The sequence below is a fragment of the Apis mellifera genome, linkage group LG9, assembly GCF_003254395.2.
Source record: "Apis mellifera strain DH4 linkage group LG9, Amel_HAv3.1, whole genome shotgun sequence".
NCBI classification, from domain to species: Eukaryota; Metazoa; Arthropoda; class Insecta; order Hymenoptera; family Apidae; genus Apis; species Apis mellifera.
The window spans coordinates 8,088,731-8,112,084 of record NC_037646.1 but is presented as its reverse complement, the minus strand read 5'-3'; the positions used below and the strand labels follow the sequence as shown (position 1 = coordinate 8,112,084).

The 23,354-nt window shown below is 43.6% G+C and overlaps 1 protein-coding gene across 2 annotated transcripts in view; it reads right to left on the bottom strand.

The window, feature by feature from the left end:
• nAChRa1 (nicotinic acetylcholine receptor alpha1 subunit) overlaps nt 1-23,354 on the bottom strand; it is a 116,518-nt gene that overhangs the window by 21,711 nt on the left and 71,453 nt on the right. For both annotated transcript variants that reach the window (XM_026442626.1, NM_001098220.1), the window contains 2 exons: nt 19,977-20,086; nt 5,196-5,376 (listed from right to left, as the gene is read on the bottom strand). In XM_026442626.1, the coding sequence (XP_026298411.1) occupies nt 5,196-5,376; nt 19,977-20,086 (291 nt within the window). The remainder of the gene's footprint in view (nt 1-5,195; nt 5,377-19,976; nt 20,087-23,354) is intronic.

Here is a 23,354-nt window from a genome sequence, read left to right as displayed (position 1 = left end):
CCACGGTTACCACGGTGGAGGAAAGGGGGAGGTCGAAGTTGAGCCGAGCGGAATTTTTATTGCACGCCCCGATCGCCTAACAGGCGAATCCTTAAAGCCTCCGCTCCCGTTCCCTGCAATTTACTTTGTGAACGGCCGTATTTCGTCGAATGTCGAACCTTGTTTGCTCGTTACGTGTGTATATATATATATATATATATATATATATATATATATATATATATATATATATATGTATATATATATATATATATATATATATATAGAACGGATCGATAGCTTCGGTCTACTCCCCGAGTATTTGCGCCGCGGCAGAAATAGAAGGGTAATACACTTATCGTCGGTGTTTATGAGGTGTACGCGTTTTGTTTTACGATAAAATTTCCCCGCCGACTATATATCCACGCCTCTCCACGAGTTTATCAACCAACGTTCCCTAATTATAACCAAAACTTTTTCCCCGAATAGGATATTTCCATCCCCCAGTTTCCCCCCTCTTCATATTATTCTTACAATTTTTCGCGTGAATTTTGTCGATAACGTTTACGGAGATTACGCACTATTGCATTCGTATGAAGATATTTTTACGTATAATTTTTGCCTCTCCGAAATTGTGCTCGATCGCCACTGCATTTTTTTTTTTTTTTTTTACCCAGCGTTTCTCGTCATCTCGTTATCAAATTCGAGCGACAGTTTCGTTCCGGGAAAAAGCGTGGAACACGCGCGCCCCATATTTCTTCGCTTCTGGCCGTTGTCAAAACGGATTACGCGATCGAGAGGGGAGCGGAGGAGGAGGAGGAGGAGGAGGAGGATCGAAATGCGAGAAATGCTCGAGTGGTCGACGAGGTTGGAACGTCGAGGGGGATGGATCGGAATGGATATCCCACCCATGGAACGGTTTTATCGTTCCGGGCGCGGGATTTATTCCCGCGATGGTTGTTCACCCGGTCAAATCCACCAACAGCTGGATTTGTTGGGACGGTGGATAAATCTGTCCATCCACGGGAGAAGGTCAACGGATGTCGTCTCCATCCGGAGGGAAGATGAGGAGAGCATTTCGATCGAACCCTATCGCCAAATTATTCTTCTCCTTCTTCTTTCGAAATTTCTTGAGAATATCAAGAGGAATAATTTCTCTTTGTATAATAACATCGATCTCTTGAATTATTAGAAATCTATTTTGGAATATCGATTATCGCCTTTTTCCTCTCGTTAATTTAATCGGCGGATTCAATTTACAAAAGATATTTCTAACGATCGATGCAGCTTCGCTTTGATGATCAAACGAGAATCGCTTCGAGTCGAGGAGGGGTGGAATTCGAGGGGGGGAGGGAGAGAAAAATGTGTAAAGGCACGCATCCGGACGGAGGAGGGAGGGAAAGTTTCATCATCGAGAAGGGTGAAGACTGGTGAAGAGCAGGGTCGATGAATCGTGACGTTTTCCCGATTGCTCCAGCCTCCAGTGTCGAGAGATTAGACACGTCTGTGTAGGGAGAAGGCGTGAAATATTTCTCGCGGGTAGAAAGCCTAAACCACCCTCGTTTTAGGCTGCCGGAGATGTTTAAGACACGGGAGGATGTTTCGAAGCTGAAAGCCGCTAAGTGCGGCCGATCAATTATAACGGATTTTCCTTTTCAACGCCTTCTCCACTTTTCTCGACTCCTTCCGCTTTCTCTCCACATTCCAATCAGAAGAATTTTTCCTCCCTGTCGTCCATTTTAATTTCCACAGTTTCTTCTGAAAGATGATGTCTGTTTTGTTGTGCGAGGGACTAACATAGAGAAATAACTTTGTTAATTTTAAAACTGGTTCGCTGATGGCACAAACATGCTAGCGCAGAAATATTCGTAAGAATTATTTGTTTTCTAATTTATTTCCTTTCCAATTTTTAATCGCTCACTTTACATATAATGGAAAAGAAAGAAATAATAATCGATGAATGGACAAATTTAATTTCCATAGTTTCTTTCTTCTGAAAGATGATGTCTGTTTTGTTGTGCGGGACTAACATAGAGAAATAACTTTGTCAATTTTGAAACTGGGAGATTCGCTGATGGCACAAACATGCTAGTATAGAAATATTCGTAAGGATAGATTATTTGTTTTCTAATTTATCCTTTCCAATTATTAATCGCTCACTTTGCATATAATGGAAAAGAAAGAAATAATAATCGATGGATGGACAAATCTAATTCCCATAGTTTCTTCCTTTACTTCTGAAAGATGGTGTCTGTTTTGTTGTAATGGAGTAACATAGAGAAATAACTTTGTCAATTTTGAAACTGGGAGATTCGCTGATGGCACAAATATGCTAGTATAGAAATATTCGTAAGGATAGATTATTTGTTTTCTAATTTATCCTTTCCAATTTTTAATCGCTCACTTTGCATATAATGGAAAAGAAAGAAATATTAATCGATGGATGGACAAATCTCAAAAAACTTCAATTATCTAGACGATTCTTAAAATCGATTTTGAAGAAGAAGAAACATCTAGATGAACGCGAGATGAACACGAAAATTAATATAAAAGAGAAATAAATTCTCGAGTCCATTGGAAGATCTCGCGTTCAATTTCAAAGCTTGTCCATTATTGGACACGGGTTTGGGACAGGAGATGTTATTGATAACGGTTGAGGAACGATGAAGAATTAACGTGGCGACTTCCAAGCCGGCCCTTCCAAGAACGAGAAGAAAGAAACTTGGAGAGAAGTTTACGAAGAGGGAGACAACTTCCCCGAGACAGATCCTCGAGGATACTGCAAAGTTTTTATTTTCAAGTCGGATAGTCGAGCAGAAATTCGAGTGGAAAACGTAAAATGCTCGCCCAATGTTTTCACAAATAATTCCGTACTTTTATTATACCGGAGTTTGATCCCGATTACCCAACCAGCCGTACCGATTTTTCCAATTAAAATCTATCTCTCGCCTCTTCCCCCATTTTAAATTATTCAACTTCATTTTCCTCGTGAAATTTTGCACCTCCTCCTCCCTGACGCGTTTCGACGCGTGGAATAACGCGTAGAATTTCCAATTTCTCCAGTTCCAGGAGAAAGAAACGACGACCACCGCGAGTCGTTGGCTAAGAAATTCATCGAAGATTCGCAGCGTGCTACTGCACAGGCAGAATGAATTATTCGTTATATGCAACGAAACACGAGTTCGAACCGTTTCGGAATACGGAGGAGGGATCTCGAACCAACGAGAAAAAGAATGAAAGAAAGTAGCAAAGGGGAATAGAACTGTCAGCGCAAAACTTCCAACTTCTAATAAATAGTTTAGACGCGACGTGAACCGCTTCTTGGGGCAACGTTTTCTTGGCTCTTGCCCGGAATTCCATCACCCTTCCGCCTCATTTATATTCCACGCGATGAATTCGTATCGATGGAATTTGGAACGGAAACGCTGGGTTTGATTGCCGCTTCCGGGTCTCTGATGCCCGACTTGATCCTCCTTCATCGAATTAAGCTATCGTGGACGATGATTCGCGATTAACGCGACGAGTTTACTCTGAAAATTTCTCTGAAATTTCTGGGAAATTAATTTCGTATGTTTTTGGCGTGGAAAACACGATTGAGAGGAGGGGGATAGAAGATATAATTTTTCGGTATCGAAATGGAGGCTTGATTATTACAGGATTTATAACTCGATCGATCTTCTCAAGGAATAGCTTGTTGAAAACGGAGCTGGATAAGAAACACGATCGTGCCTTTAAGGTTACGTTATCTCTTCGAAAATATCGTTCGAGAAGAAGAAATTTGAAACTCTTGCCAAATTGCCATTCGAAACCAATCGGTTCGCTTTTCGATCGTGATCGGATCGAATTAATCGTCCGGATATTTTCGTCCAACCTCTTTCGTTCTCCCCCGATGAGAGAGATTATAAACGATAATATTTTTGGATTTATCGATGGAACCGCGTCAGAGAAAAAGGGGATGGAAAACGTACACGTAGATTGAAATATATGTAAATGTAATAAATCGGATACGAGATGGAAGCGAATGTATACATAATACGGGGAAAGTTCCGAAAAGAGAGCTCGGTCGACGTTCCGTTGATGCGTTTCCTCCCGTTTCGAATATCTCGCATTGTAACGGCAGTTCACCCAGAGCCAATCCTCCAGGTCCGACCGACAGGTTACATTTCTTTACTTTTTCCCTTCCTTAGGGAAGAACATCCTAACAATTTCTCCGCACATTTCTATTTCTATTCTCTGTATCATCATCCGCAAATAAATCCATGGAGAACGTCCATGTTATTCCAAATGGATTACCTTTAAACGCCGAACCAATCCCTCCGCTCCTCAATTTTTACGCATTCTTTTTACACGCACGACATTTTCGCCAATTCGAAATCTTTTTTCTATGGAGAAGGGAAGCGTAATTTTTCTCGTGTTCTGTTCTCTTCTTTTCTCCTTTCATCTTACACATCCTTCGATTCGAAAAAGAAATACTTTCGGATCGAAATTCAATTTTTTTATCGAACGAACGAAATTCCATACCGATTCCATATCGAACGATACTCCCCAAGAAATTGGCCGATCGAATGGCCGCGTAAAACCGCGCGACATCCTTCCAAATTACCTCCTCCCTCTTCGGCCAACTCGCTGTTATGGAATTTTTTACTAGTTTTCCAGCCAGTGGCTTTCCATTGATCCCGCGGAATCCCGCGGTTTTATTTAGCATAAAGTTTTACGCGACGGAGCCGTGACCACCGATAACAACGCCCGTTCGTGGAATGCTTTCCGATGGAGGCGGAAACGATCGGCAGAGAGAAAAATCTCGTTACGTCTCCAGAGATGGGACACGATTTTTGTCACGGATAAAAATCTGGAAAATGGAAAGGAAGGAGACGAGAAGGAATAAAAGTCGTTCACGAGAAGTAATGATTTCGAAAATTTTAAGAATTAATAAAAAGTATGCGGATAAGTACGAAGAGTTGGTTCAATTAACAATTGAAACTAATGTTAAAAATCTCGAATAAAGTTAAAGTTTAAGTAATTGCTCGTTAAAATGCTCGAACAACAATTTTCTCTGATTATTATTACCATTGCGTTCCCAACAATAAATTAACTTTATTCGTAACTTGATTAAATTTTCATCATCGATGTTTTTAATCGTATAATAAAAGCGAGAATGTCAAGTCTAGAGAATCTTATTATTTTATATTATTATTATTATTATTATTATTACTCACCGTGTACCCGTCGTAAGTCCACGAACCAAACTTCATGAAGCAAGTCTGCTCGTCAAAGGGGAAGTACTCCACGTCGATCTCGCAAAATGATTTATAGATGGCCGGCGGTTTCCACACGACCTTCCCCGTATGGTGCAAAATTGCCTTGGTCATAATGGTCACCTCGTAGTTGCCATCGGCGCTGAAAACAAAATTAACGTCCTGATTTATGTCCCCTTTTTACCAGCCCTCGTTAGGGCCCCCTTTCCAATATGAAATTCGCGCCCCCCCTCCCCCTCCTCTCGTTAATTAATCACGCGCAACCCCGTTTCATTTCCTTTCCTACCTACCTACAGTTTCATCCTTATTCGTTCACCCTTCCAATCGAAATCTCGCGACGAAACTACTCGTGAAAAAATATTTCTCTTCTCTTTCCTCCTCCTTCTCCTTCTGTTTTTCTTTCCTTTTTTTTTTATTCTCGTTAAGAATAAACTTCGAGTCGAACGAGAGGATACTGGAGAAGAAGAGAGGAGAGAAGAGAGAGGAGGGGAGGCAAAGTTTCAACGGGTATCGGAGATAAGAGATAAGAAAATCCTCGGCGATAAACAATGAAGAGAAGGTGGAAAAAGGAAAAGCACACATACAGAGAGAGAGAGAGGAAGAAACACACAACTGTGCGGAGGAATAAACTAAGACGGGATAACGGGATTTCTGGTACAATACGCGCGGGTGCAGCTGTCGTTGCTCGCAATTGCACGACTTGTTGCGCTATTTCCCTCCAATCTTATATTATATTAGCCCCTTCCTCGACTATCCCCTCCTCCAATCCTCCATTTTCCTCCGGGGTCGATAATCGTCGCTCGGTAATTCGATTCCATTTTTCAATTCCATTTTCTCTTTCTCGATTCCTCGATCCAACAATACGAATAATATTATTATTATACACGAGCGTGAAAGCATCTCTCGTGGAGCACGATTCGATGAATTGCAACGGATCGGAATCTCGTGGTGCGAAGTCGTGCGAACGCGATATTGAAAAATCACGCGAATCTCTAATATGAGGAGAGGCGGCAGGTGCGAGGTGATTTCGAGCGGATAGCCCCGAGGATGAATGAGAAAGCTGCTGGGAATTGAGCACGTGCGCATGCAACACCCTCCCCTCGAAACAAAGGTGCGGCTTTTTATCGTAAATGAAATATACGCCAATGTATGAAAATAAAATTCTCTTGTTACGTAATCTTGTTCCATCATTCCTGTATTCCTTCGATATTCACCCACGCGATAAAAGAAAAAAAAGAAAGGCACGCTTGGAAAATGTGTCAAAGTGAAAAAGATATTATTACGAAAGGATAAACGATTTCAGTATCCAAATATTGAATTCAAGTATCTTAATATATTTATGCGTGAAGGTGTCGCTGTTTTGTCTTCCTTCTCGAATATTTCGTTCATACAACAAAGATATCTGCAACAATCCACGATCCATAACGCAGTTTATTCCTATCTCCTTTATTAAATATGCTCTTCTACTTACTGCTACTTTCAACAGACCAAGTTTCATTATTCCCTAACACGAAATATTGGACGAGAAGAAGAAAGGTGTTGAAAGGAGCGGCGACAAAGTGGTGGCGAGGAATAATATTAGGAGATAGCGGGGATGATTACGACGGATTATTATCTCGACGAGGAAGAGGAATAAAAGTCCGAGGAGGGAGGGGAACCTCATCGCGCCACTTTCGACCGATTACCAAAAACGGCAAACGTCATCGGCGCGGTCGAGACGACTGGGGAATAGAAACGCCGCAGAATAGTTTCGCGCTCTTGATTCCGGTTGTAATCCGCTTTGAAGACACGTGCAAGCGGATTTGCAGCGTTTAGCATTAAACCGGGACCCCTTGATCGTCGCGGAGGCTTTGTTTGCTACGAAACTCCAGCATCGGATAAACTTTCCTTCTCTCCCCCTCCTCCTCCTCTCCTTCATCCTTGTAATCAGGTTACCTAGCACAGAACCTGCTCTCCTGTAGTTGATACCGGAGGATCTTTCAACTCCACTCATTCTCCAGTTTTATATATATATAAACATATTCTTTTTCTTTCTTTCTTTCTCTCTTTTCTTCCATTCTTTCACAGAACCTACTCTCCTGTAGTTGATACCGGAGGATCTTTCGACTCCACTCATTCTCCAATTTTATATATATATATAAACATATTCTTTTTCTTTCTTTCTCTCTTTCTTTTCTTCTTTCACGACGTGAGTTCCCTCTAAGTCGTAAGGAAGCTTGCTGAACGCAATCACCGAAATCATGATTGCCCTTCCCCATCGAGACGGCAACGGTGGAGACTATTATCCGGGGCACAGGAGGCCACTTCGATATCATTACCACTAATTGCAAGCGTGGTGGTAATAATTCCTCCAGGAGGCGGTGGTAGCACGCAACAAGGAGGCGGAGGCGCTTCATCATTGGCAATAAATAGTTGCCAGGTTCCATGAGATATCCGCGCGTGAAACCGCATCTTCGACCCTCTCCTTCCCCTCCCTCCTGCTCCGTCTTCCAGTGCGATACGACGACCTCGTTTCATAAATCCAGCCGAGGGATTCGATCGGTGTCCACGTGGTTACGCTCGGTGGATATCGTACAGGAGGAGGGGGGGAGGGGGACTAACTATCTAATTCGCATAAGCACGGCTCGATACGGCGAGAATTAGCAGCGGGCCGCCGGCTAATTCGTGAGGGAGGTGGCTTAACCGTTGCTCGGAGAGACCGAGCGGAAGTGGATGCGACCCGAGCCGAGGCCACGACCGCTTCCCCTCCCCTCCCCGGAGGGGAGAACAATGCGTCCGCCGGTCGATTATAATTCCGCGGCGAGCGAGCCACGAAAGGCTGACGTTCTAAACGCACCGCGTCTCCTGCCATGGAATCCAACCCCAGACCCCTTTGTTCCTCTCCACGACTCGTGAGGAGGGACTCGTTTCGCTTTCTGACGATTGGACGACTGGGAGTAAGTAATTAACGAAGCTCGCGCGAGCTTGGGACGAGACGGTGTCGCGATCCCGATGTCGGGGATCTATGTCTAAACTTATTAACCCGGAGGAGCTAGCCGTCTTTCTCCATCTTTCTTTGTTTCTTTTTTCTATCTTCTCGAGCCAGAATTCTTCTGGGCGTTGAAGATGGGGTAGAAAAGTTACTTTGAATTGATTGCTTGCTTACTGTTATTAAAACGCTTACGAATATTAATTTATTCGATCGATTATTTTCGTGTAAATCTCTGCTCTTTTATCTGCGAATTATTATTATTATTATTATTATGTTTGGAGAAACGATAAATTATCCAAGTGACTATTATATTTAAATTTTTGGCCCATCTACGAATAGTTCGAATCATGAAAGAGGATTCAAGGATTCATGTAGGACATTCAATTTTCGGTCGGTTTCTGCATCCCATTTGTCACTGGACTCGTTCCTTTGCATCCATCTCCTCGCGTGTCCCCCTGGTCGTGCGAAACAGAGGGGGAGGAACTCACGGGAGAGATTCAAGGAGTTATCCTCGCGTTTCAATCGGCGTCACAGACACCGACTCGTCTCCATTATCTCTACGGATTATCTAAGAGAATTCGCCGGGAGAGATTCGAAGGAAGAGACGGCCGAAACTCTCCGGGACTACTTTAAGTCGTTAAACTAATTCCACGAGTTAATCCACGCCCCGCCGAGCTCCATCTCCCTCCTCCAGGATTAGAAATAAGAAAGGACTAACTGCTGCTCTCGCGTTTTTGGGAAAAAAGTGAAATTGGGACCTGGTTGCATCCGAATACTCTTGAAATTCGAGCGACCTTAACTCTTGCACGCGAAACTTGGCCCTTGTCTTCTAATTGTCCTTTATGCATCTCGGTGTATAATTTTAAAAGCATTCGCGCGTAATAAGTTATCAAAGCGATATTCCGTTATAACGATATTATTACTATAATTAGAAGAAATATTAAAGTTAATTCCAGTTTCGATGATCCTCAAATATTTCAGGATTGATTATAAAACCGACGAAGAAAAAGATTCCATCTTCTTCTCTCAAAATCCGGCCCCTTTCTACAAATTTAATCAAGGAAATCTGTCGCCTTGCACCGCCCATCTTTCGAATCACGAATAGAAAAATTGAATATACTTCGATTCGTGAAACGGGAAATTTTCGTAAATCGAGGTTCAATTTTGCGCCTCCAAGCTTGATACGCTACTGGAAACGCTCCGCGAGAGACGGGCACGGTCGGCGGATCGATATAAGTTTCAGTGGTACGACGCGATATTCCGCGGCCCGTTTTTGTCCTCCTCCGAAAGGAAGATCCCATTTCGGCCAATTAAAATCGGATCCTCGAGAGATCGATGATCGCTGGATCGACGAGGCGTCCACGCGCCTTTTCTCCTCTCGTGTCGACATTGTTTTTTCTTTTTTTTTTTCCCGAAAGACGCCTCGAGAAGAAAGAAGTTGGCAAGAAGAAGGAATTTTTCCGACGAAAGAAGCGCAGTACATAAATTTTCGTCGATAGCGATCTCTCTCTCTCTCTCTCTCTCGGGACGTGGGTCGAGAGTTATCGTTCCTATTAAAGGATTATCCGGGGGAGCGTATTTTTCTTTCGTTTACACGGGGGTATATCGCTAATTGCCAGCTCGTAACTCGTACTACTAATTTCAACAGATTATTAACAGTGTTTAACTTCAGTTTTAATTAAGATCCGTCTTTCTTTCTCCTTTTTTTCTTCTCCCCCTCTTTCTTTTGCCTCGCTACGAAAAGCAGATATCCTACGGTTATTAAAAAACTGAACGCGTTTATCGCGGAAAAATTGAAAGTTCGAGGGAGAGAAATATATTAAATTTGATCCCGAATCTTTAGAAAAGCGCGTTTAAATATACCCTGAATTGAATCGAAAAATGAAATTTGAGGGGGTTGAATAAAGACATTTTTAAGATAATAAGAACAATAATTTATCGTAGTACTCGTAAACAATCCGCTATCTTTCTTCGAGAAGAAAGAGAAAAAGAGGCAAGTAACGACGAATCCTCCTTCCAGTCGATAGAACCGTAATGGAATGCCGAAAGGCGAGCAAAGGAGGCTGGGTACATAAATCACTATAAGCATTAATATTCGATACGGGAGACACGGAATCCCTCTTTAATAATACGTTTAAAAAGTGGGAAGGGATAAGAGATCGTGATCGGGGTTCCCTCGATGGTTTCGACTGACTGGCGGATCGCGACACGTACGTTCGGCTTCGGTGGGGAACAACGCCGTTCGTAAATCCCAATGAACCGCGTCGGCGAGCACGTACACCTCCCCCTCCCAACGCTGGAATTATCGAAGGAAATAAATCTTGCGGAGATCGCAAGATCGAACGTGTATATCGACGATCTTGATATTTTTCCCCGAGAATTATACAAATTGTATAAATGTTAAATATTAACCGAAAGGATACAATTGAAACGGATAATTGGATACGTGTAATTTTCCTCCTCCCCCCGTTCAATTTCGGCCACAATGCGTTTCACAATGCGCGGATACGCAGATCCTATCCTATCCTATCCGGGGAAAGGGTGATGGTCGTTGGCAAATTTGAAAATATATTCGAGAAATTTCTATTCCCCGTTTTATGGAAATATCACCGATTCGCATAATTTCGCTCGCCCGATTGAATCGCAAAATAACCGAAATATCCCGAAATGCTTGTCCAACTTATCCGGCTTATCGAACAACAATAATATAATAACAAGAATAATTTTGTCTATCCCGAAACATTTTTTTATCAAATTTGAAAGAATCTATATAATAAAGATCGATGTATGGAAAACGAGAAAGAGAGAGAAAATAAAGGAAAAAAGAAAGAAAGCGATACAAAATAACCGAAATGCTTGTCCAACTTATCCGGCTTATCGAACAACAATAATATAATAACAAGAATAATTTTGTCTATCCCGAAACATTTTTTTATCAAATTTGAAAGAATCTATATAATAAAGTATCGATGTATGGAAAACGAGAAAGAGAGAGAAAATAAAGGAAAAAAGAAAGAAAGCGATACAAAATAACCGAAATGTGCTTGTCCAACTTATCCGGCTTATCGAACAACAATAATATAATAACAAGAATAATTTTGTCTATCCCGAAACATTTTTTTATCAAATTTGAAAGAATCTATATAATAAAGATCGATGTATGGAAAACGAGAAAGAGAGAGAAAATAAAGGAAAAAAGAAAGAAAGCGATATGGATAAACGTATCAAGTCTTACAAATTACAGTCTTACCGTTAAAGGTCTTCCTTCTTGGAATTGTTCGTGATAGCTCGCGAGAGAAGGTTAATAGGATGAGGGTAGCAGCGTGGGAAGCCTTCGTTGAAACCTGGGAATAGCGGGGAGAGCTCGAAACAAGACAAACGAGCCGGGTGCACGCGATTGGGGTCGGAGCCGAGCCGAGCAAAAAAGATTATCGTGGATTTCTTGACCGCACCGCTCTGTTCCGCTCCGCCTTTCGCCAATACAGGAGAAATTTTCAACCTTTCCAAAATTCCATCCCCGTTCATTTCCACGAATAACGCGTTAATTCCTCCTCCCCCTCCCACGTGATATTAAAGTTTAAGGCGACGCAAGGTTTCGAAGTCGAGGAGAAATCGAGCGAAATCCGAGATTGCTCAAAGGGGATGATCAAACTCGTCGCCTCCCTTTCGTAATTTCTAATTTCTGCGACTCAACTTCCGTTCCGTCTACGATCATGGATAACACATCCCCGTCACTTAGAAACCGAAACACGCCAATTAGCAATCAACGTGTCCTCCCTTCCTTCGCCCCCCGACATTTCAATTAGCGACGAGGAAGCGACGAGACGTGTTTATGCGAGGAGGGGAGGGAAACGCACGGGGAGGCGCGTTTGCTCGGCATCGAGTGGGCGGTTTCGTTGCAAGGCGCTCGAGATCCTAACAGGGCCACGTGCACTTGGCACATTTTAGGTCGGCTCCCGGCCAGGCCGTGTTGTAAACGGGAGCCCGGATGTCGAGGCGAGCACTCGACGTCGACGCCCGCGACGGGAACACGGGTACGGTGACGAAAGTGCGGAGGGATGATACACGATAGGCGGCAATCGTGCACGACGGGGGCGGCAATGCAGTGCAACGGCTTTTTCGCCATAGAAATCTCGACAAAGAAGATAATTCCATTTCTGGGGAGTAGCTGGATGTGGAGGATTTGTTTCGAGGATTGTTCCGTATAGTCTCTGGATCATCTGAGCGGGGATCGTCTTCGGGGAGGTTGATGGCGCGAAGATGAAACGCGATCGTCTCGTCTGGGAATGTTAATATTTCGATTTTATTACTCTTTTCTTTTTCTTTTTAATTTATACAGGCGACGAGTGTATAGAAATGGAAAGGATTTTATTCTTTCTTTTGAAGTTTGATGACGAGAAGAGAATTGGGATCTCTCTTCTTTCGAATATCACTCGCGATGACGCGTCATTGACGAACAATGAATATAGGAAAATGAATAATTCAACGAGTGGACGAGTTTCGTTTTTTATTAAACGAAAATTGAAATTTATTTCCAATTATTCGTCGAATGTATCGATTCTTTATATCAAGATTTCCAAAAGGAGTATATAATTGTCCGATAAATATCATCATTCGATTCGGGAGAATCGCTTTTCTATTCTTCCCAAAATTTCAAACCGGTTTATCGGGCTAATCCAAAAAATTTCATTTTCCCGTATATAAATTGGATCGGGAATGAAATTCCCGTGGAAAACGTTTCAATTTTTGTCCCACCTCGCGAGAGTGGCGATAAATCACCCCCGTTAAATACGAAACGGAGCGTTAATCGGTTAACGAAGGAGGAGGGAACGACAGAGAATATATACGAGAATACACACACGGTGTGGATATCGCGCATCGTATGAAATCGTAACCTCGAGGTTAATTTGCACCTCGAGGGAGGGGCGGAACTTCACCCACTGATGACTTACGAGTCACAGATTTCATAGTCCCCGTTCAACAGTTCAATTTCCTTTTAATTCGAACGTATCCTGCCTCGTACACGCTCGCCTTACGTTAAACGTATTACCGTGTACGCGCGATAAATACGGCCACGATGTTATTCAGACGGGGAAGGAGGTGGAGGGAGGGAAGAGAAGAAGGTTGTCGCGTGCCTCGACTCGTCGCGCCACCTATGAATCATAAACTCGACGTTGCGTTGGGTAGGGCGACGCCCGGTAAATTCCAAGAAGGGAGGGAGATGTAATTCCGCGTCAACACCCCCGCCGCGACATTACGAGCTCGAGCGTGTTGTTTCGCTGTTTATCGATATCGTTATCGCGCCTCTGGCGACCCGACCAGCGCAAAGGTGACGGGACACGCGCGCTCCCTCCCCGCAACGGATGTATCGTCGTGACGCCGTCAGACGTGTTCTATCGTACGACAGAAGTGTGACGAGGATTTACGATCGAGAAACTATATAACTATAGTGAATTAAAGTGAATCTAATCTTTGTATTCTATCGAATAAAATTGAATAAGAATATATCGTATTGATGGAATCTCCAAGTTCGAGATTCACGAAGATACAAGAATCGAGAGACGTATTTTCTCAGGTCGCTAAATCTAAATTGTCAAAACGAACGAGGATTGGAATGAACGATGAGCGAGGGGTTCCGTTCTTGTGCAATTAAACGCTTGCTCTCCGATAAAAAAGAAAAAAGAAAGTAAAGAATAATTTCATTCTCCCCAGACTCTTCCTTAAGCCTCGAAACTTCCGACTATTTTTATCGTTCCCCGAGAATAATTTATACGATCTTAACGCAACGGGGAAACTTATTGGAAGGCTGACAGTGGGCTCAGAGTTAATTGAAACTCCGACCGGGCAACTGAGTCGGAGATGAGGCGCGTAGGAACGAGGTTTTAAAGGTTAAACGCGTGGCGAGCGAGGCAGGGGAATTGGCGGAATATGGAGGAGGCGAGGCGAGCGAGAGAGAAAGAGAGAGAGAGAGAGAGAGAGAGAGTCGTAGAGGGGTCCAGGTGCGCGGTTACTTTGAGGCCGTGTTACTTCGTTAACGCGCGTTGCCGTGGCGCGAGCCGCGACCGGATTACTGCGCGTCTGGGACGAGCTGGAGGCGCAGTAATCCGGCGATAATGGAGTAACGAGATTCCGGCTCACGTACGTTCCCTGCATATTTTAACTTTGCATTTCGCGCAGGCAGCCCGCACGTACGCGTCCTGCGGGTCATTGTACCCAACCCTTTTGCCCGCTTCCCTATTTACCCCTGTTGATTGCAACGAGTGGCAACGGTATCGTTATCTATTCCCTTTGTGCCAATTTTTCCTTCCTTCGTTCCTTTCCTCCTTTCTTCCTTCGTAACTCCATCTCTTCCCGTTGCTTCGTCGAATCGCAAGGTAAGTAGAAATTATCGATTCCATCCTTATCGATCGGAACAGATGGGTTTAAAATCCTTTCGTAGAATATTCGTACGATTAATCAAAAAGAACGTGCTCGTCGGAAGAACCACACCCTCCAGTTAATCTCGTCGATTACACTCCCGCCTCTCTTCTCGTTTCCAGAGAAGAGAGATCAAAAATCTGTCCAGGTCCAAGGGCGTGACGAGGCGAAAAACGGGGGGGAAAAAAAAAAACTTTTTACCTTCCTTTCGTATGCGGCTTTCTTTATGCGGGCCGACCGGCCATTTGCATCGTTGATTGCGCCCCGACGCTTCCACGAGTTTATTGGATCCTGTCCTATCTGTTTCGAGCCAATACACGAGGCCGCCGATCTCCGCTTTTTTGCGCCCCTCCGTTGGATCACTTTCAACGAAAATCGTTTTTCCTCCGATACACAGGGAGGAGAGAGAGAGAGAAGGAGGGAGGGGGTGGGGAGATCGACCCGCCGGGGAAATAGTTTCCATGTAATTTCAACTTTTCCCCCGATACATCACTCCCCCTCTCCCCTATCTCCGTGAAACTAGTTTCGACTCCCTGTCATGTTTTTCGCACACGATCCTAATAATGCGCGATTAACCAAGTGGGCAACGATTTTCGTTCATAAATATTCATCGATTCCCTCGAAATCCTCGACGAACGATTTTCGATCGCAATCGTCATTATTAATTTGAGACGAGATCTTTGGATTCATTCGTCTCATATTTTCTCTCTTTTTTTTTCAATGAGATACACGAATATTGCCGGGTTAAATTTTTATAGTATAAGGGTAGAGAAAATAGCAAAAAAAAAAAAAACGGGGAATCTGTTTTAATTTTAATACATGGCCATCAAACTGGTTGGCAACTGGCCGCAAACAATCTACGTTAAATATCATTACCACGGATTATGGAATCGCGGTCGGAGGATACGTTCCTTTCCATTTTCATTTTCCAGCTACTAGCAACACGCTAACAGGGTATGTATGTATATATATATATCTAACGTATATACAACGTATCCAAGTTTCGATTAAACACGTCGGTTCTCGATTAACCGCGAATATCGTTACCATTATTGTTCTCCGCTCCTGCGAATAGCCTTTATCAAGCCTTCCCGAACGAAAATTCTATTTGAACACGAGCCACACAGAGAAATGAAATTTGATAAATGAAACTGAATCTCTTGCTCCATCCTTGCTCGCTCGGTGGTACACGCGAGCTTGCATCTTCCCCCAATCTTCTAATAAATCCGCAACTTTCTCGCGTGTAAACTTCGCAATTAAAGGAATGGAAGGGGTGAATATTTATATCACCGGGGAAACCCGTAGACGTTTACCCACGAGAGAAGAAATAATTTCCACGAGATTTACGAACCTCGAGATTCGTAATATCGAAATTTGAATATTCCTCCGCTTCTTTTTAATTTCCTTCCTATACAGTCCAATCTCTGTTTCGATCAATTTCCAATCCTCCAAAAAATATGCGCGAAACGCATTATTTAGCGATTATACTCAAGAGTTAAATTTCATCATCGCGATAAGTGGAACAAGTCGGTCACGAGGCGGACGTGCAAAGGGTTGTCGAGATAAGGAAATAAAGTTGAAGGAAACTCGCCGATCCGTTTCGAGGCAAACGGATCTCGTTAAAGAAAATTCACAAAGCTTCGCGTTCCCTACAATCGATATAGACTCGACGACGAGTAATGGAGTAATCGTGCGATATTCGGCTTGGAATTCAGATTCATCACGGTGTTAATATCGAATGCGGCTCGTATCGATTGATTTTATCGAAGGAGGATAGAAAGATTTCTCTCGATCGTTTCTTAATTAAATTTAATCTTAATGACGATTGCGACCCGATCCTTTCGACCCGCCCTCGCCTTATCGATTTTCCTCCTGGAAAACTTCGTCACTCGACCATTCTTTCCCGAAATAATCTCACCCCCGTCTCGCGACACAAACTTTCTTTTTATACCGAAATCCCCTCCTCTCCTCTCTCTCTCTTTGGTTTAATAAACGTTTGCATCGAGTGTCGGTTAATTTACATGTATACATAGAAATTGCTTTCATAAGCGGATGCAGGGTTGTAAAATATTAAGGGGAAGGTATACGTAAGTTCAGCCACGGGGAATTAAAAATTCATGCATCAAGGTTGCTTCTTGGTTTCTGAGAAAAGGGAGGGAGAAGAAAGGAGATTAAGAAGATATCGTCGGCAAGAAGAGAAAAGGAATGGCGAAATTTTGTCTCGTCGCGCATCAAACGCAAGGAAGGAGTTGGATGGAGTTGGACGAACTCGGTCGAACTTAATAATTGGAAACCGCTATCAACTCTGGACCATTCTTCGAAACTATTCGTCGAAATAAAAAGAAAAATAGAAACGACACGTCTATCATTGATTTGTTCCCACCAATCGAAAATAGAGAAAGGGTTACACCCGTCCCGTCATGATTCACGCGAGGGTTGATCTGCGATCAACAATCCGGATCCGCTCGATTCCTCGAGATCGAAATTTGTTTCGTCTTAGCTCTCGTCGCCACTCGATCGTATCCATCTCGTAGAGTGCACTTCTCTCCCCCTCGACGATGAATAAAGGGGATGATGCTCGTCGACGATGCACCAACGCCCCTGCCAATGTATCCATCCATCGTCGCGACGCGATGATGAAAATGTTTAGATAGGGGGTGGAAAATGTTACGAGGGAAAATTAACAATCGACGCGACAAAATTCAAATTCAATTTTTCCCTTCGAACTACGACTCTTTTTCTTCCTTTTTTTCTTTTATACAACAATTTCTTCTGACGTCTTCCTTTTTTCAGTCGAAATGGTTATGGTTCTCCAGTTATGTAAATTGTGTAATAACGAGGAGCGGCAGTTAAAGTCGATATCATCACGATGGGGATCGTGAAACTTGTCGCCGGGGGAGACGAGATCGAATACGAGACAAGTTTTATTTATCGGAGCAAAGGCTTCGATTCGAAGCCTATCTTCTCGCGTGGAAAATAGATATCACGACGAACTGGACGTTTTGGACGACGAATTCCAAGTATCCAATCGTCTCACTCTCGACAACTTTTTTTCTACGTTCGTACCCTCCGCGCTAATAAATAATTCCCTCCCTATCGAGAGGATAGATAAAGCCGTGACCAAGTTATTAAACAGTCGCCCTCGACACAGGGTTAAAATTCGATCGCGTCAAAGGAACACGGTCACCGGGTCTTCGAAGGGGGGGTTGGGGTTGAAATGGGGCGAACGTCCATCAAAATTCATCCTTGGACAATGCCGCGATTATACGCCGCCCTGATATCGATATCCTGAAATCAGCCAAGGATGAGCACCACCGACCGGTGCTGACGACTGCGAGCACCCTCCACCCTCTGCCCGTTTCAAACGCGACCCCCTCCCCTTCGGGCAAAGTTCCAGGATTCCACCCCGGTGAATTATTAATCAGATTCGAATATTCCATACAAATTACTTCTCTTCTGTGTCCCCTCCTCCTCCTCTTTCCGCTGTAGGGAGGGGGAGGGCGGTTGCATTTGCATTTGCATGCTGTCGGGGCGCACAAAGCCTCCGATACTTTGAGCCTTTCGAAGCGCCGCCAGGACAATCGATTCCTCCCTCTCCTCCTCCTCCCCCTCTACGCCCGAGTAATTGAAACGGGCGTAATGTATGTCGAGAGTTTCGACTTGGAGAACGGCCGTTCTTTATGATTTATCATCGTGGGACGCGCGTGGCCGTGTCGGCTCCGCTCCACGTGCGTAATTGAAAATAAAACTGGTTTAGAAATTCGTCTTCGAAAGCCTGTCACGTTTCGAAGCGACAATGAGACGCGTACATGCAAACGGGGAAGGGGAGGAAGTTTGATCCCTCGTCAAAGAAGAAGGGAGGGAGGAAATACTCGCTTCGAGCGCGTTCCTCTGTCCTTTGCTCTCTTTCTCTTCTTCCTTTGCAAAGAGGAGGGAAAGGGTGAAAACTGTTCGGTCCCCGCAATTTCCTTTTTCACGAGCGTCTCCCTCACCGAAGAGAGAACTTTCGAAAGTCAACGAGAGTTACTTTCGAGAGAGAAACGGTGGACGAAGAGTATTATTCGAATTGGAGGGACCAATTAACTTTCTCTACGTGAGAAGAAAAATCCAAAATAACGTTGAAACGAAATATATATATGTATGCGTTTCGATCCGAAAGTAGCAACGATTTTTCGTTCCATATATATACTACGAATAAGATAAACGTGTACGAAGTCGGTGGAGAGACAATACAAGAACGTCGTAGCCCTGACTCGACTCCACTTCCTCGTAAAAGTCCTCGTCCTTTTGGCGAAGTACACCCTATTTCTCCTAGCGTTAGCCAGGATACGTGTGTGTGTCCCGTGGATTTTCAAAATGGTCTTACCAAAGGATAAAGTCTCCCTCTCTCTCTCTCTCTCTCTCTCTCTCTGTGTGTGTGGAAACGTCACGTACCGAATATTCCGCGGCGGTTTACGAGATATCGTGCCCCGCTAAAATCCTATGAAGTATGACCGAGGTGACGGACGACGAGGAAGGAGGCGGCGGCGTGACTAACCCTCCCCTCCCGATACACGGAAAAAGAATGGGAGAAAGGGGATCAACCTGGGCTAGATTAACGCGAAAGAACGGATGAAATATCCCGAGCCCTCTTGAATATCCCTTCTCTATCCCTCCTACGAACGATAATTCATCCCCTTTATTTCCCTTTTTTCACATCGGAGATCGTGTTGGCGTAATTTCTGGCGAATCTAAAAATTTTACTTCCATTATTCCGGATTTTTAATATTCGAAAGGCCCAATTCTTCGATCGATTCTTCGATTAAATAAACAAATGAATGTACGCGGAAAGTAGAAAAACATGTTCGGGTAACTTTTTCCATTTCTAATTTCGTTTATCGCCATTCGATATATATATATATAGAGAGAGAGAGATTGTGTCGGTACTCTGTGTAATATCCGCGAACGTTTCGAGCAGCTGTTTAACTCGACCGTTCCTGTTATAAAAATAAAATCGGTCGAACGAACAAATTGCGGCCGCAGTTGCGAATCGCGCCCGATTTCGCGCAACACGTCTCCCGGCAAAATTGCTCCATCCTCCGCCGTAATTGTACTTCATCGTCGCTTTCTTTTCTTTTTTATCTCTCGTCGAATCTCCTCAACGTGTCATTTTACGTTCTTAATTTCGACGGTCGAGAGAGAAAAGAATATCCATCTTTCCTTTTTCCGTGAGGTTCTTTCTTTTTTTTTCTTTTTTAATCCAACGCGGCAACGGCCGTTGGATTAAATCTCCGTGAAAAAAAAAAAAAGAAGAAGAAGAAGAAGAAAAAAAGTCGCGTGACCAGTTCATTCGATAATTAGATCGAGCGGCTTACTTGTTGTAAAGAACAATGTCCGGCAACCATATATGCTCCGACGGCACGTGGAGGGTGTCGACACCGCCATAATCATCCGGGTTCCACTTCAGCTTGTAATCGTTCCACTCCTGCAAGCAGAAAACAAAAGCAAAAATAAGCCCCGTTTATTTTCGTCCGGCCGAGCCGATGGGGGGACGGGAAAAATGGAGAAAAATGAACCGAGCCGAGCCGTCTTTTAACCACCATCCCATCATAGATAATCGCCTCCCTTCGTTTTCCACGCCTTTCCAACGGTTTATCCTCCGTCGAGATGACGCGAGAATACGCGCAATCGATTCTTAACGGAAGTTAAGGTAAACGGTCGATCGATTCCCGAGTAACGATTAAACGAACTTAACGAACGTAACGAACACCGATTTCTCCGGATTTATATAAATCTCGAATACGATTCGTAATTTAGGGAAGGAAGGAAGGAAGGAAGGAAGGAAGGAAGGAAGAAAGCAAAGCGAGGGAGAGTTCTGGATTGAGATCGAAATACATGGCGATAACCAAGGTAACGTGGGAAAGTTTGGATAAATCCCGGATTAGATTAGCCTTCGACGTCCGGTCCAACTAATAACTACTTTCGAACGTGGCCAACTTGCTACTCCAACGAAAATAGCAACATCCTCTCGTTCGCAAACTCGCCTCGATCGCGGTCATCCTTCTTCCAATCCAATTATTATCCCCCTCCCTTCGTGATAATAACTTTCTCCTGAAACTCTAATCTCTCCAACTATTTTCGAAATCTCTCCTCTTCTTTTCGAAATACGGAGATAAAAAGGAAAAGAATTATACCGAAAACCGTCAACTCTCGAGATCGATTAATCGGGGAAGACGGGGTTGGATGGAAGAGTGGAGGAAGAAGCAAGGATCCAAGGAGGAGGCATTCATCTCCAACTATTTTCGAAATCTCTTCTCTTTCTCTTCTTTTCGAAATACGGAGATAAAAAGGAAAAGAATTATACCGAAAACCGTCAACTCTCGAGATCGATTAATCGGGGAAGACGGGGTTGGATGGAAGAGTGGAGGAAGAAGCAAGGATCCAAGGAAGAGGCATTCATCTCGAAATCTCGATCGGACGAGACCGATTAAGAGGATGGAAAAGTAATTACTGGACCCTTTTCTTCCTTCCGTTTCCTTTATTTCGAGTCTCGTGCAATCGCCGAGATACCGCAACCGTGAGTTTTCCTTTATCCCGACCGGTAAGACGTTCTTTTCTGTTCGTCGCTTCCGCCCTTGATTCCCTGCCCGATCCAAGAACTCGCCGAGAAGCGAATTATCGCGGAATAAAAGAACAATTTCCTTCCCTCCGGCCAACTTGTGCCCGCCCCGATGTTTGCACCATGGAAATGGGCAGAGTCGGGATCGTGAAGAATTTACAAGGGAAGACCAAGGTTTGGCCGTTTATCTTTCCATTTTCCAAAACCGCAAACCGAACTTGCCTCGAGTTGTTTCCGGTTACGGTTCGGCTAACCGGTCTCCCCCCGCCTCCTTTCAAAGGGGTTCAGGAATCTGTCCAAATACCAACAATGGCCGACAATGGTTTCCAGCCATTCTTCTCGCCGCTTAGTAAAAACAATATTGAAAAGAAAGGAAGAAAAAAAAATAGAATAAAATAAAACGTCTCTCGGTTGTATCTGAGCGTTGAACCGAAATGATATCGATCGTCGAAGGGAGAGGAGGAGGAGGAGGAAAGCCACCGTCGAATTTGTTCGTTGAATTCGATGAATAATACGCGCCGAATTAAAAAAGAGTCCTTTGACATTTGTCGCGCCGATTTTTATTAAAATCGCGTTTCGAACCGATATAATATTCGAGCGGGGAAAAAATGATGTACCAAATCAATCGATCGATTCCTTTTTCGTTCGAATTCTATTATCATCGTTACTTCTCCTTGGAAAAGTTCAGAAAATTCAGGAAATGAGTTTGAATCACGAAACGTGGACATAGGAACCGCGCGAGGAAAAGAAAAGAGAAGTATAGTATTTTTACGGCCCAAGTTTCGTGGAAAATTGGGGCGAAGAAAATTCTCCTCGCCTTCAAATCGATCGCGGTTGCCCGTTTCGTGAAATTCGAGAAGAAGAATTCGGCGGGTCGAAGAGCGAGCACGCCATTCCATAATGGATCCCCTCGTTGGCCTCGATATATTCGCCCGATTACACCGTGCGTTGCGATCCAATTAACACTTTTGCTAATGTACACGCGGTATTAAATTGAACGATCGAAATTGCAGAACTCGATCAATGATTCACCGCCACGCTTCTTTATCCAAAAATAAATAAATAAACAAATAAAACGATACGAAGTCGGCTTGGATCGAGTTTTTCTTTTCGAGTTCTCGAGATTCCACCCCCATTTCGATTTAACCCGAGGAACACGAAGCAAGTGGATTAATAAAAATGTGGGATCGTTGGTTGGGAAGGATACAAGGCAAGGCCCGTAAAAGTTTTCCATTCCCTTCCCCGTCGACGATAAATTACGAGGAGGAGGGCACCGATACACCGAGGAGGTCGTAAAGTCGCGACCACGTTTCGAGAGAGAGAGAGAAGGAGAAAAAAAAGAATACGTCGCCAATTCGACGACGATGGTTGCCTGGAGGGAAACTGGTTTGGATATCGTTTTCGAAACTGCTCGACAAATAAGGCTTGTTAGTCTTCCACTATCGGGATGGAGTATCGCTCTATCGAGATCCCGTATTTTATTCCATTCTTCCCTTCACCGGTGGAAACAAGATTGGCAAACGTTTTCGGTTTTCGGCATTTTATGCGTGACACTTGCGACGAGGATGGAGCTTAAGCGAAGTTAAGGAATTCGAAATTTCCTTGGCTGGGATAAGTTTGGAAATAGTGTAGACGAAGAGTAGACGAAGAGTAGAAGGGGAGGAAAGGTTTCAACTTTTATCCATCGTCGTAATTTTCTCAAGATTACTTTGGTTATTTTTATTTCGAACAACTTTTAATATTTTTACTTCTAAGTCTGGTGTAGCAGACTTAGTTACAGCAACGTCGTCAATTCTTATTTCCATACTTGAGAAAATTTGATTCGTGAATTCGAATAAATATCGTACGTAAAAATAATTAATTGATTTTCGAAAGGAGGGAGGTAAAGATAAGAAGATCGATAGAGGGGTTAATCACGGTTCACTGTTTAATCCCCACAAGTTTAAAAATAGAGAGGAAAATAAACAATCTTTAAACGAGATTCGATAACGAGGAAGCTGATTTCTCACGAGAGAAGAAAAGATCCACGATTTTTTCTGTGCTCAATCCTTTAAATTCGCGGAAATTTGCGTTCCATTCGAATATTTACCTACAAGAATATGAATGTCGCGAAAAAATCATATCAAAGATACGA